This window comes from Peromyscus maniculatus, chromosome 19 (genome assembly GCF_049852395.1).
Source record: "Peromyscus maniculatus bairdii isolate BWxNUB_F1_BW_parent chromosome 19, HU_Pman_BW_mat_3.1, whole genome shotgun sequence".
In the NCBI taxonomy this organism is placed as follows: domain Eukaryota; kingdom Metazoa; phylum Chordata; class Mammalia; order Rodentia; family Cricetidae; genus Peromyscus; species Peromyscus maniculatus.
In genome coordinates this window covers 40,837,798-40,851,055 of record NC_134870.1, presented here as the reverse complement: position 1 = coordinate 40,851,055, position 13,258 = coordinate 40,837,798, and the positions used below count along the sequence as shown (strand labels likewise).

The window sequence follows — 13,258 nt, the reverse complement described above, 5'->3', positions numbered from 1 at the left end:
AGTCCAGCCTGGTCTATAAAAATTAATTATAGGACAGCGAGAGCTGTTATACAGAGAAACCCTGTCTTGAAAAATAAAAACAAGAAAACAAAACAAAACAAAACCCCAAACAAACAAAAAAAACAAAACAAAGCAAAAAATTATGTATTTTATGTATTATGTTTTGCCTTCATGTATGTCTGTGTTCCACTTGCATGCCCGGAAAGAGGGCATCAGATCCCCTGGTACTCTAGTTATGGATGGTTGTGAGTTGCCATGTGGGTGCTGGGAATTGAACTTGGTTCCTCTGCAAGAGCAACAAGTGTTCTTAATCGCTGAGCCAGTTCTTCAGCCCAAGATGGTGTGTTTTTATCCCTGAGCAAGATACCATCTAGACCAGAGCTTCTTAAACCCTTTCCCATTATTGGGATTGGAGAGATAGGTTGGTGGTTAAGAACACCTGCTCTCTCTCCAGGTTTAGTTCCCAGAACCCACATGATAGATTGCAACCTTTGTAATTCTAGCTCCAGGGAATCCAGTGGCCCCTTCTGGTTTCCAGGGGCACCGCATACACAGGATGTACATACATATAGTCAGAAATACATAAAATAACAATAAATCGTTAAAAACCCTCCCCTTGCTACTCCTCTTTTTTACTTAAGAAAATTTTATGCACCTTGAACATATAGCTATACAAATCAAACATTTACTGATAATATATCATTAAGAACTTTATTTTAAAACAATTCTTTGGAATATATACAAATTTATCATTTCTTAAAATGAAAGCAAATTTACATACTAATGAGATAGAAGTGTTTGCTTTTACATAAAGAATTAAATCTTAGCTGAATATTTGATACTGTAGAACGTGCAGCATTTTCAGTAATTTTCAGAGTGGATAAATACTTTTAATTTTATAATTATCAGCGTAAAATATGCATGAATAATGCATAGTATAAAATGGCAAAAGTATGTTTGGAAATGGTTGGAAATTCTGTTCTAATCTCCTGACAAAATTATTTTTTTCAATTTGAGACAGGGTCTCTTGTGTCCCAGGCTAGTCTTTAACTTTCTATGTAGCTGAGGTTGACCTTGAACTTCTGATTTTCCTGCTTTCATTCTCCCAGTGCTAGAATTAAAGGCACGTGCTACCATGTTGCATGCTGAAATTCATTTAGTGATCTTTATATAAGACACAAGCCAGCAGCTCAGACAGCACTTTTTACAAAAATCAAGTGTAGCTGAAGTTTTCTCCAGTCTTGTCCAGCCCCACAGACCCCACAGCTGCTTGTGAAATAATTACTCAGCAGCTTATATTAATTAAAACTGCTTGGCCATTAGCTCAGGCCTACCACTGACTAGCTCTTACACTTAAACTCAGCCCATTTCTGTTCATCTATATGTTGCTACGTGTTCCCTGGATATACCTGTGTGCGGTTACATGCTGCTCCCCTCCTCCTGACTCAGCCTTCCACTTCCCAGCATTCTTCTTGTCTGTTTATCCCGCCTATACTTCCTGCCTGGCTACTGGCCAATCAGTGTTTTATTTATCAACCAATCAGAGCAACACATTCACAGCATACAGAACATCCCATAGCAATCAAGTATTATAATACAATATTAATTTAATACTTTAAGTGCTGAGGGATGATGATAAAGTATTGTCTGTTTTCAGTAATTAAATCATTAAGTTTCTATAAGAACAACAAACTTCATATGTACAGTAAAAGCACTGCATTTCCTAACATGGTAGTCTGAAATTGAGCCAGGGTGTTTTAAAGAGCAAAGGTTTGTTGCTGTTGCATGGTTTAATAGCATGTACATGCAAAGTATGCATATTATATGTTCAGAACCAAGGCTGCAGGGAAAACACATGCAATGATATTGGGGCAGGTGCTGCCAGACATACCTCAGACTTGTTACATGTTTGATTTTGTTGCTTTTTGGTCATCGTACCATCAGAACCCTTTGCTGTTGTTAGATTTTTTGTAACTCACTCATTGAGATACTTGACCTCACATTGGTTTGTGACCCATAGCTTGAGAAGCTGGGATCTAGATAATGTCTTTAGCAGGAGTAGAAAGAGTTGGTTGTTATAATAGCTACTTCAACCCATTTGCCCACACTCTGTCGTTTAGCATAAGCGTTTCTTACCTTGTGTTACATTACACAAATAGAGGTAAGATCTGACAGTGACCAGTCCTGTACGTGTACAGGGTTTTCACTTGTTTACTGCAGGAACACATGGCAGTGTCACTTGCCAGTATAGCCATAAACAGGCCTCAAATGATTATTGGTTTTTGTATTTCTTCTTTGAAATTGTTTATTCACCTCATCTTGACCTTTTGCTTATTGGATGATTTGGTTTTCTATTTTTGCAGTTCTTTGTAGATTGTAGATATTAATTCCCAGTCACATGTTTAGTTCTCGGAGATTTGTTCTGTAGTCTCAGTCTTTACTCTGCTCATCATTTCCTTTGCTGTTGAGAAGCTTTTTAATTTCATGTAATCCCAGTTGTCAGCTGTCAGCTCTTGGGTCATTTCCTGTGCTGTTTGAGTCCTTTTCAGAGGGCCCTTACATATGCTTCTGTTTTCCTCTAGCACTTTCATTCTCAGGTTTAATGAGGGTCTTTGATGTATTTTGAATTGTTTTATATGGGAACAAAGAAACAGATTTGCTTTCATTCTTAAAATGTCAGTGTCCTGTTTTAGTAGCCCTATTTGTTGAAGAGTGCTGTCTTTTTTCCCAATGTATACTTCTGACTCCTTTGTCAAAGATTGGGTGGCTGTTGACATGTGAGTTTATTTATGGGTTCTGTATTCTGTTCTTTTGGTCAGTGTATTTGTTTTAAATGCACCACTACAATGCTGATTGTGTTACTGTGCCTTTGTAATATAGTTGGAGATCCAGAATTGTGATAACCTTTGATATTGCCTTTTCTGTTTAAGATTGCTGTGGTTGGGACTGGAGAGATGGTTCAGCAGTTAATAGCATTTGTTCTTTTTTTTTTTGTTTGTTGTTGTTGTTTTTGATCTTTGGTTTTTCTTGCTGTCTTGAACTGCTCTGTAGACAAGACTGAGATCTGCCTGCCTCTGCCTTTGTAGTGCTGGGATTAAAGGTGTGCACCACCACCACCACCACCACCACCACCACCACCACCACCACCACCACCACCACCACCACCACCACCACCACCCCGCTAAGAGTAGTTGTTCTTGTGGAGGACCCAGGTTCAATTCCCAGAACCCACATGACAACTGAAAACTGTAGCTCCAGTTCCAGAGGATCTAATACTCTTCTGGACTCTGCAGGTACCATGTGGGACACATGCATACATTGCCAGCAAAACACTCATACACATTAAATACATAAATTTAAAAAACTTTTGTGGTTATTTGAGGTGTTCTGTGAATTTTAGGATTTGTTTTGTTCTAGTTCTGTGAAGAGTGAAATTATGACTTTCAGTGATTAGTATGTATATAATTATAATAGCTGATTGCTGTATCTTTTTTTTTTTCTTCAAGACAGGGTTTCTCTGTGTAGTTTTGGTGCCTGTCCTGGATCTTGTTTTGTAGACCAGGCTGGCCTGGAACTCACAAAGATCCGCCTGACTCTGCCTCCTGAGTGCTGGGATTAAAGACGTGCGTCACCACTGCCCAGCTGCTGTATTTTCTTATTTAATTACTTCTTTTACTAATATGTGGTGGCCTAAATTAGCTCTACTGGCTAATTTTTTTTTTAACCAGATATCAGCCATGTTTTTGGTTTCTGTTCTTTGACACATTGTTTTTAATCTTTGCCTCTCAGTCTGTGGGTGTCTTTCCAGTGGGGTATGTGTTTTGGAGATGAGATGGTTAGATCTAGTTTTTATCCAGCCATCCAGTCCACATCTCTTTACCTGTGATTTGAACCCATTTACATGTCAGGTTGTTAGTGAGAGGTATTTATTTACTGAGTCTTGGCGTTTCTTGTCTTTGCTTGGCTGGGTTATTGTTTTTTATTTTCTCACCTGCTAAGATTAGCGGTTTCCTGGTTTATTGTTTTTTTTTTTTTTTTTTTTTTTGGTTTTTTCGAGACAGGGTTTCTCTGTGTAGCTTTGCGCCTTTCCTGGGACTCACTTGGTAGTCCAGGCTGGCCTCGAACTCACAGAGATCCGCCTGGCTCTGCCTCCCGAGTGCTGGGATTAAAGGCGTGCGCCACCACCGCCCGGCCAAATAGAGATGTACAGTATTTTTTTTTTTTTTTTTGGTTTTTCGAGACAGGGTTTCTCTGCGTAGCTTTGCTCCTTTCCTGGAACTCACTTGGGGTAGCCCAGGCTGGCCTCGAACTCACAGAGATCCGCCTGCCTCTGCCTCCTGAGTGCTGGGATTAAAGGCGTGCGCCACCACGCCCGGCCTGGTTTATTGTTATAAACAAGTTGTTTGCATTCCTAGCTTTCCTTTGTTTATTTTTCCTCTTCTGAAATTTATTTCCTGTGCTCTTAGGATCTGAGACTGTATTTTTTGATGCCTCTGGGTCCATTTTTTTTTTTGTCATAACTTCTGTTCTTGATGTTAAATGAAAGAAGTATTGCTCTATGAATGAAAAGGTCCTAGTGACCCAGTAACTATTTTTCCATTAAAGACAACTAATATTTATTGAAATTCTTTAATATTAGCCCGTTTGTTTTGTAGTGGATTAAGCCTGTGGCCTTGGAAGCATAAGCAGGTGCTGCAGCACTGAACCATAGTGTACTGCCAAGCCCAGAATTTCTGTGGATGGGGAAAATGTACTTAAGTCTCTTTCATAATTTCCATGTCTAAAAACGTCTCATTAGATCCATTAATGGGTTTCATTTTGAAAGTATGTTGTTTTTCCAAACCTCTTTAGATATAAAAATGTCATGATGTTGATGTATTTGGATGTTGTTATATCACATTCTAAAAATTCATTGCTTCTCTTTGCTTTTCTTACTCTTTAGCCGGCCCCAGAAAGTGTGCTTGTGTCCATATCTACCAGTGCACCCACTCCAAATCTCCACCCATTTGTACATAATTCAGCATCCAGCAGAGGTGAGTTAACGTTTGTAAATGATATGCCTTCAGGTGGAATCTGAGTGCAGCAGAGAAAACACCATGTAAACATGCTTATTCCTCATAGCTGCATAATGTTTCAGAAAAACCATTATTGATAAGTATTTACTTTTTAAGGAAGAAAGCTTTATCTATTAGATGATAGTAGAGAGTCACATGCTTGACACAATGTTTTATATAATTCTATTGTAAGGTAGAGATTTAGAACTCCAGCAGATTTGTATGATGAAAAGATGCAATTCTGTGAACAAAGAGCTGAGAAAAATGACCGCTTTTAAAGCACTGGTCATAGTCTTGGCTTCCTGATAGCTTTTCTTGCTAGAGTATATACTGACTTTGGCGTTTTACTCTTACAGGATGGATATGCAAGTAAAATGTTCTTTCTGTTAGGTGGCTAGAACAAACACTTCTACTTTGTCCTGTGCTGTCTGTAAGACTTTTTAGCTAATGCGCTTCTGTTCTGTTTAGGATTAGACATGTGCCAATGTGTATGTTTTTTGGTGAGTTTTGATTTGTGATGAGGGGATGTAAGGAAATCATAGGATATTATAAATTAGTTAATACAAAACTAGTCAGTGCATGATGTAAATGGAATCAGTGGTAACCCAAGTGAGAAATCTTTTACCTCTTTTTAAAAACTTTGTATAGCCTATTCAGAGATACAACAAAGACATAAAATAAATTAGTCCTTACTGTTTTCTGAATGATGAATACTATTTCTTTGCAAGTTATTTGTTGACAGGTCTTTTTCCAGACTTGACAGCAGGCTTTTATGGTTCTGGCAATTTTGTCACTGATTATTTTACTGCAGTTAAAGTTGTAATACTGTACAACTTACATTTACAGAAAACAGTAGTGCTGTGGTCATAGAGGTTTAAAACCTGAATTTTGGTGAATATAGTTTCCATGTTATAGTGCAAATATGGTACTTTTCCATTGTTATGTTGTTCTAGGGTATTAGATGGCCTTCAAAATGTAGTTTTAACAATTGATTTGTGGTGATTTTTATATTTTGAAATCTCTTACAGTTTAGAAAAAGCACAGTTAGTCCCCAATTTAGATGACATATTTAAAATTGTATCCACTATGGATGTATTTTATGAATAGACAAGAACATCCAAATTAATTTTCCCTATCAGTAAAGGAACTTTCTGGTCTTCACCTAGTTCACTAATACTAGGCTGCTTGTGTGTGTGTAACTTTAGCACACTACTTTGCATAAACAGATTTGACAATTTCATGGTTCTCCCATAAAAATGAGGTTGAAAACTATTTGGATAGGTCCCAGGAGGGAGATGTGGAGAAAGAGACGTGGTAGAGAGGATTGCACGGAAGTGATGTGATGGACATTGCAAAGAGTAGGTTCATGAGTGGAGACAGTTGTTTAAAAACAAGAAGGTATCTCAAAAATAAGAAAAAAAGAAGCTTTAAAAGGAAAAAGTGTTATATTAAATTGTATGGCCTTGTGAACAGTGTATATTTAGCCATACTGATATATACACTGTTATTGGTTTTCTGTAACCGTTATCAGAAATGAGAGTTAGCCGCAAGGTAAGAGTTCAGAATGTTAACTTTTTATGAGATGCTGTACTTTAAAGTTAAGGATCAGGGTTCTAGAGCAAAGTTGTCTGAGTTTCAAATACTTACTGGCTATGTACAGTCTGTGACCCTGTGCAAATTAATATGTCTCTCTGAGCTTCAGTCTCCTCATTGGTATTATTGACATATAATAAAAGTTTCATTTCTTTACTGATTTGTTGTGAAAAATAAACGGGTATTTATATCATTATATCTATATGTCACACTTGGAATTGTCTGTGTTACTGTTAGCTATGATGGTGATCATTTGTAGTTTGTAAGTAATATATAAAATTGAAAAATCAAAATTGTAACACACATTATAGGAATTATGGAAATAATTCTTAGAAAAGGCTAAGAGTTAAAGTGATTGCTTCTTGGAAGTGGTACTGGGGAGTATACCTGGGAAAGTTATGGTATTTTAAATCTTTGTGACTATTTAATTTGACATATATAAATGTATTACTTAACAAAAGTTTGGAAAGCAAAGGTCTCCATAGTGATAAGAAGAGAGGAATACTGGAAACACTAATCTATGAAACACTGGAAAATTTCCCTAGCCCCACCTAAGGCACAGTGGCTAACTGCTTGCCTCCATAGGACTAACAGTAGAGCTGTGGTAACAAGAAAACTTGTTCTTAGCACTGGAAGCTAGGATGCTGAAGAAATCCACGGATGGTGGTAAGCTTTGTGCTTGGGTCTTCTGAATCCTGAAAGTGCAGCCCACTTCCATGGGAGGGGAGAGGAAGCTTTCTGGAGCGGGCAGTTCCACTGGCCATTAGAGTTGTGTAAGAAAGCCACTTCCCTTTCTCTCGTTAGTTATTTAGCAATTTACAGGTAACACTGTGGAGACTTGTGTATTCTGGAGTAGAGTCTAGTATTTGTTTTGTTGCTTAAATTGTTCCACTTGGCCATTGGTAAGTCTCTAAACTTGTGGCTCTGTCGTTTGGACTGCCTTTGTTTTCTTTTTGGCGCATGTTGCTGCTTTTTTGGTATTGAGATATAGGCTATCATCTGCAAGCTGACGTGTTCAAAATGTAATTACTGTTGAAATAAAAGCTTATCAGAATAAATTATTCAGTTTAACACAAATTTACGTGCATTTATAATTTATAATTCATTTAGTTTATTACTGATATTTATTAATTATACATACATAGCAATAGATTTCATTGTGGGATTACATACATATGTATAAAGTATTTTCCCCCTATAATTTATAATTCTAACCATTAGCCTGTAAGTATATCTAAATAAGTTTAAAAAATATGATTGTGTTATGCTTAATACTGATAAATTAGAGAACTGTTACTGCTTCTTAGAGTCTGGTCTTGAGTAAAAGATTTGTAAAATATATAAATTTATAAAGCAAGTGTTTCTCAGAAGCGTTTTTCTTTCTGGAGTGCTGATGCTGACACTCAGTTCCCTGTATCTGATGAGCGAGCATTTATCACTCAGTTCCGGGACAGTTTTAAAAGTGTTCACCTAGGTAGTAACTCCTTGTTTTACTTTTTCGTTAAAGGAAAGCAAAGTGTTGCGCACAGTCCCTCTGCTAGCGGCATGCCTCCCCCCTGACAAGTGCACAGTAAAGATTGGCCGCCGCTTCAGTGAAGAGCGGTGAGTGAGCTGACTGATGGGCAGTTGGGGCTAGTTCTTTCCTGCATAGAGGTTTGTTTGGGAGGGTAAAAATTATGTCACTGGCCATTGGCTAGGAAAGCCTTGACAGGAAATGATGAAGAGGAAAGTGGAAGAACGTGGCTGAGGAGACAGCATGCCAGTCACCAGATTCAGAGGCTTCTGATTGACCTTTGAACTGGTGCTTCCATTTGATTAGACAGATTCATTGAGAGGGCAGCTTTGCTTAGGCATTCACTAAGTGTAGTAAAACTTTTGTTTTCCCCATACCTAATAAAGATATCTTAAAAATTATTGTTTTAGAGATATTGAACTTTCAACTGTTTGCCGGGACTCTGGTACATTAATATTATATCCAGGGGCTGAAGCTACTAATTTGGAAGAATTTATATTAGATTCTCCTGTCTATCCTTCCACAATCATCCTCATTGATGGTACATGGAGCCAGGCTAAGGACATTTTCTATAAGAATTCCTTGTTCCGACTTCCCAAACAGGTAAACAAAGAATAACTACAATTGTATAATTACTTGCTATATACACACATATATATTTACCATACACTCTAATAATATGAATTAAGTGGTATTTATGTGTATGTTGTAAGTACATATACTTACATTTGTATATAGAGCAAATTTTAAATGTGTCATCTTTTTATATGTATAAATGATTTTGTTAAGAAATGTTATATTTAAATACTTAGTTACTTATTAGTAATGACTAAACTTTTTGCAAGGCACTTTATTTATTAATATCATGGTTCATCCTTCATTTTTCATGTTAAAAGCTTTTTTGACATTGTGTGTGTGTGTGTGTGTGTGTGTGTGTGTGTGTGTGTGTATACAGCTTGTGGGTTCTGGGAATCGAACTCAGGTTGTCAGTCTTGGTGGGAAGTGCCCTTACCTTCTGAGCCATCTCCTTAGTCCTGTTCTTCAGATTTGATATAATTTGTTGTAATCAAAGGTTTTGAAGTATTGAACCATGTTTGTGTTTTTTTGGGTGAACTTTCCTGACTGTTCACATTTTGTATTCATCTGGAACTTGGATTTTGTGTAATATATTGAACTGTAATACATATGGTTTCCATAATTTTTCCCTGGCAAGTTTGGGTACTGTAGCTAGAGTTTTCCTGCCTTGCCCACAGTCGGGACAAATCTCTCTCACCCGGCTCGCTCAGACCCAACCAAGCAAACACAGAGACTTATATTGCTTACAAACTGTATGGCTGTGGCAGGCTTTTTGCTAACTGTTCTTATATCTTAAATTAATCCATTTCCACAAATCTATACCCTGCCACGCGACTCGTGGCTTACTGGCATCTTCACATGCTGCTTGTCCTGGCAGCGGCTGGCAGTGACCCTTCTGCCTTCCTGTTCTTTCTTTTCTCCTCTGTGTTAGTCCCGCCTATAATTCCTGCCTAGCCACTGGCCAATCAGTATTTTATTTATTGACCAATCAGAGCAACACATTTGCCATGGAGAACATCCCACAGCAGGGTAATAAAGTTATTCTGACTTCACAGGATAAATTGAAGAAATATTTCTCTGTGGCCTAAATTAGTTACCTATAGAATTAGATCTTCCATAAAAATTAGATGGAATGAATTGGTAAAGCCATCTGCTCTAGTCTGCTCTGGTCACTTAAAAAAAAATGTAGCTTTTAAATTGTTCAAACTCTTCTGTGGAGACTTCAAACTTTCTGTTTACATTTGACCTTCCTTTCTCTATTTCTCTAGGGGATTCTCTCCTCCAAGTGAGTAGTATAAATTGTTAAACAGTTAACTTGTCCTGAATACGTTCTTTCTTATTTCTAAGATCCACACACAGATACGCACCTACATTTACACACATACACAGATGAAGGCATACTTTTTCTCTCAAGGTTTCTCTACTTTATGAGCTTTTAAAGCTTTTATATTGTTTATAATTGCTGTTATATTTTGTTTTCACTTCAGTAATTGTATCTTGATCAATTTTTCAGTTGTATTTTTAATTGACATAATACTTGCACTTGTTCATGGAGTACCTATGATTTTCTGGGACATGTATGTATACATTGGCTTAATGATGAAATTAGTGTCATTATCTCAGGTGTTCATTATCTCTTTGTACTGAGAACATTTCTTCAAGAAGCTATTGTTTCTTCATGGTGTGAACATTCAGATTTGATTTCCAGCTATTGGAAGGTTGGCTGTTGTTGACTGGAGCCACTGTGCCGTGTGACAAAGCCTGAGAACTCACTCTTTCCTTCTCACTCTAACTTTGTTCATTGGCCTCTTTCCCTTCCTTTCTTTGCCATCTCCTTCCAGTGTTTGCCCATTATTATTTTACCTCGAATTCTGTGACAAACTTTTTTAGGCTTCACAGGAGTTGATCATATGGTATGATGTGTGACTGGTGGTTTTGTCAAGGTTCACCCATGTTCCCACAGATGACAGGGCTTCATTCTTCTTTGTGACTGACTCATATTTCATCATACATATACATAGAGAGAAGAAACTGCTGCGGGCCCGCAGGAATATCATAAGAACTCAGCTGGTTATGGCAAAGTTACTACCTGGAGGAATCAGGGAATTCCTCCAGAGGAAGCCAAATCCCAAGGAGTTTTTGGTGTTACTTGGCTTGTTATATATCAGTTGTATTCTGTTATGAAAATCATGTGTGCCTTCATAGTTTTCCCAGAGGGCTAACAATGTGGACTGATCACTCTCTAGACATACACATTCCAGGCATTTGGAGAACAGCCTCAGGAAAGGCTTTCTCTGGAATCAGATATCTCCCCTAGCCACTTTCAAGGACTAAAGGAGACATCACCCAGGTGGTCACCCAATTTCCGAGGATTAACAGTGATAACAACCCACAGGCCAGTCTCCTGACTAAAGGTAAATTCCACAAGGGGACACCGCCTAGGTCAGGTAGACATTAAGTAATAGCTTTACACAATTTAGCTCAGACCCCTCCTTTCTTACAGCCTTACTAACTTTATAGACCTCTAACTACTTACCTAACCACTTCTAGGAATATTTAGATAACCTTCTGTGCTAACAGCTATGCTCAGCCAGAACTCCCAGTTCAAGTCTCCCTGTAATTATCACTATTGGTGGCATCCGGCCAGGTCCATCACCGGATGGAGGAAAGTACCTTATCAGAGATACCTCTGTACTCTCTAAGAACAGACTTAAGCATCCAGGCTACCTGTTTGAGAAGGCCTGGTGGATGTGCTAATTAAGCTTAACTTCCTCCTTTCCCAAACCTTACCTCCAGTTCCAGATCTCCCTTTAACTATCACCAGAGGCATCTAGCTGTACACAGGTTGCCTAGAGACTGAGCACACTTTCCCCCACCCTGCAGAAAAACGGCAGACAGCTTGGACAGATAGGAGCCACAGGAAAAAAGAAGACAGTTTTATTTTCTCCCATTGACCTAGCAACTTATAGATTTTTAACATCTTTTACCAAACACATTTAAGATTATAGTTGTGCACGTAAGATCCCTCTTCTTAGATATTACCCATATTTAGCCTTTAGTTAATTCATTAGTCACTTCCCCTTTGGGTCACAAATGGTAATTAACAACTAGTACCCCTCTTTGTAATTCTTATCAACCCTCCATTTGATCCTGATAGTGGACAATCACTGCCTGAGGAAGTTCAGGCTGAGTGTCCTGGGTGGAGGGGAGGATTGTGATTTTGGGGAGATATATAACTGTAAAGCAGAGGACAGAGAGAAGAGAAAAGAGAATGGAAGAACTAGATGGGTAAGAACTTGAGAGGAACAAACTGAGATGGGGGAGAAGTAGATTGAAGGGCTACAAGAGAGTACTAGAGGAACGAGATGGAAGAGGAGGAAGAGCCAGATGGGGAAGAACAAGATGAGGTAGAACTAGATGAGAGAGAAGGAGACGGGAGAGGAGATGATATGGGAAGGAACAAGATGGATGAGAACCTAGAAGGGGCAGAACTAGATGAAGGAATTAAGATAGAACCTAGAGGGGATCGCAGACAAGTGTAGAGAGAAATCAGGCTAAAGATGACCTAAATATGAGAGCAGAATATAAGCTTATAACTGTCACAGAATAATAAAGTATATGGACTAAGGAGTTTCGTGTACATAGATTCATTTCTTCTCATCAAAGATTAATTATCAGCTGGTTGTAGATTCTTCCTGGACCCTGGGAGGGGACTATCAAGGGGCTGGACCCCCATAGTCCTCGATAAGAAACTGTCTTTCTTCCCTGTATAGTAGTCTTTGGAGAATTTTCTCTGTTGTAGCTTGGTTGCCACAAAGTCCCTTAATTTGTGTGTATCTTGCTCATTTTTTAAAGCTAACATTATTGGGTATAGTGCTTTTGGTTCATAGTTATTTGCTTTCTGAGGTTGTAATAGTTCACTTCATGTTTTCTGGCTTTTTAGAGTTGCTGATATAAGGTCCAGTTGTTGTGGTGTTCCTGCTTTTGTATGTGACTTGACAATTTTCTTATACTACTTTTAGCATTGTTTCTTTGTATTTTTGACATCTTGACTGTGATATATCATGGAAAGTTCTTTTCTGATCTTGTCTGTTTGTAGTTCTGTGTTTTGATGTGTACTTTTTTCTCTAGGTTTGGGAATTTTTCTCTATAATTTCATTATAACTTCTGCTTTATCTCTGTTCCTTCTTTTATCCCATGAATTCTTAGGTCTGGACTCTTGAATATATCCCAGACTTCTTGGAAATATTGGCTGTCTTAAGTAATTTTGCTCATGTATGTATGATATATATGGCTTCCAGTTTGAGGGAGTAGGGAGGTTGGGGATAGGCCGAGGTGAGTAGTTATGCCACATTCTTTTTGTGGTGTTTTGCACCTTGGTGGAATGAATTTATGTTACATTTTTTAACTTCCTCTTTTTTCATCTCTCTTTGGTGGTTTTGTTTTCTGTGAGTCCTTCTAAAGGGTTATATTCACTTAGATTTTATTTCCTGCTGCTATTTATGTGGAGTTGCAGTGGTTG

At 38.0% G+C, this 13,258-nt stretch overlaps 1 protein-coding gene across 2 annotated transcripts in view; it reads left to right on the top strand.

The window, feature by feature from the left end:
- The window catches only part of Dtwd2 (DTW motif tRNA-uridine aminocarboxypropyltransferase 2), a 61,542-nt gene that overhangs the window by 20,563 nt on the left and 27,721 nt on the right, over positions 1-13,258 (top strand). The window contains exons 2-4 of one of the 2 annotated variants that reach the window (XM_076555235.1): positions 4,943-5,033; positions 8,155-8,249; positions 8,571-8,763. In XM_076555235.1, coding sequence (XP_076411350.1) covers positions 4,943-5,033; positions 8,155-8,249; positions 8,571-8,763 — 379 coding nt within the window. The remainder of the gene's footprint in view (positions 1-4,942; positions 5,034-8,154; positions 8,250-8,570; positions 8,764-13,258) is intronic. The other variant, XM_076555236.1, reaches the window with a different exon arrangement.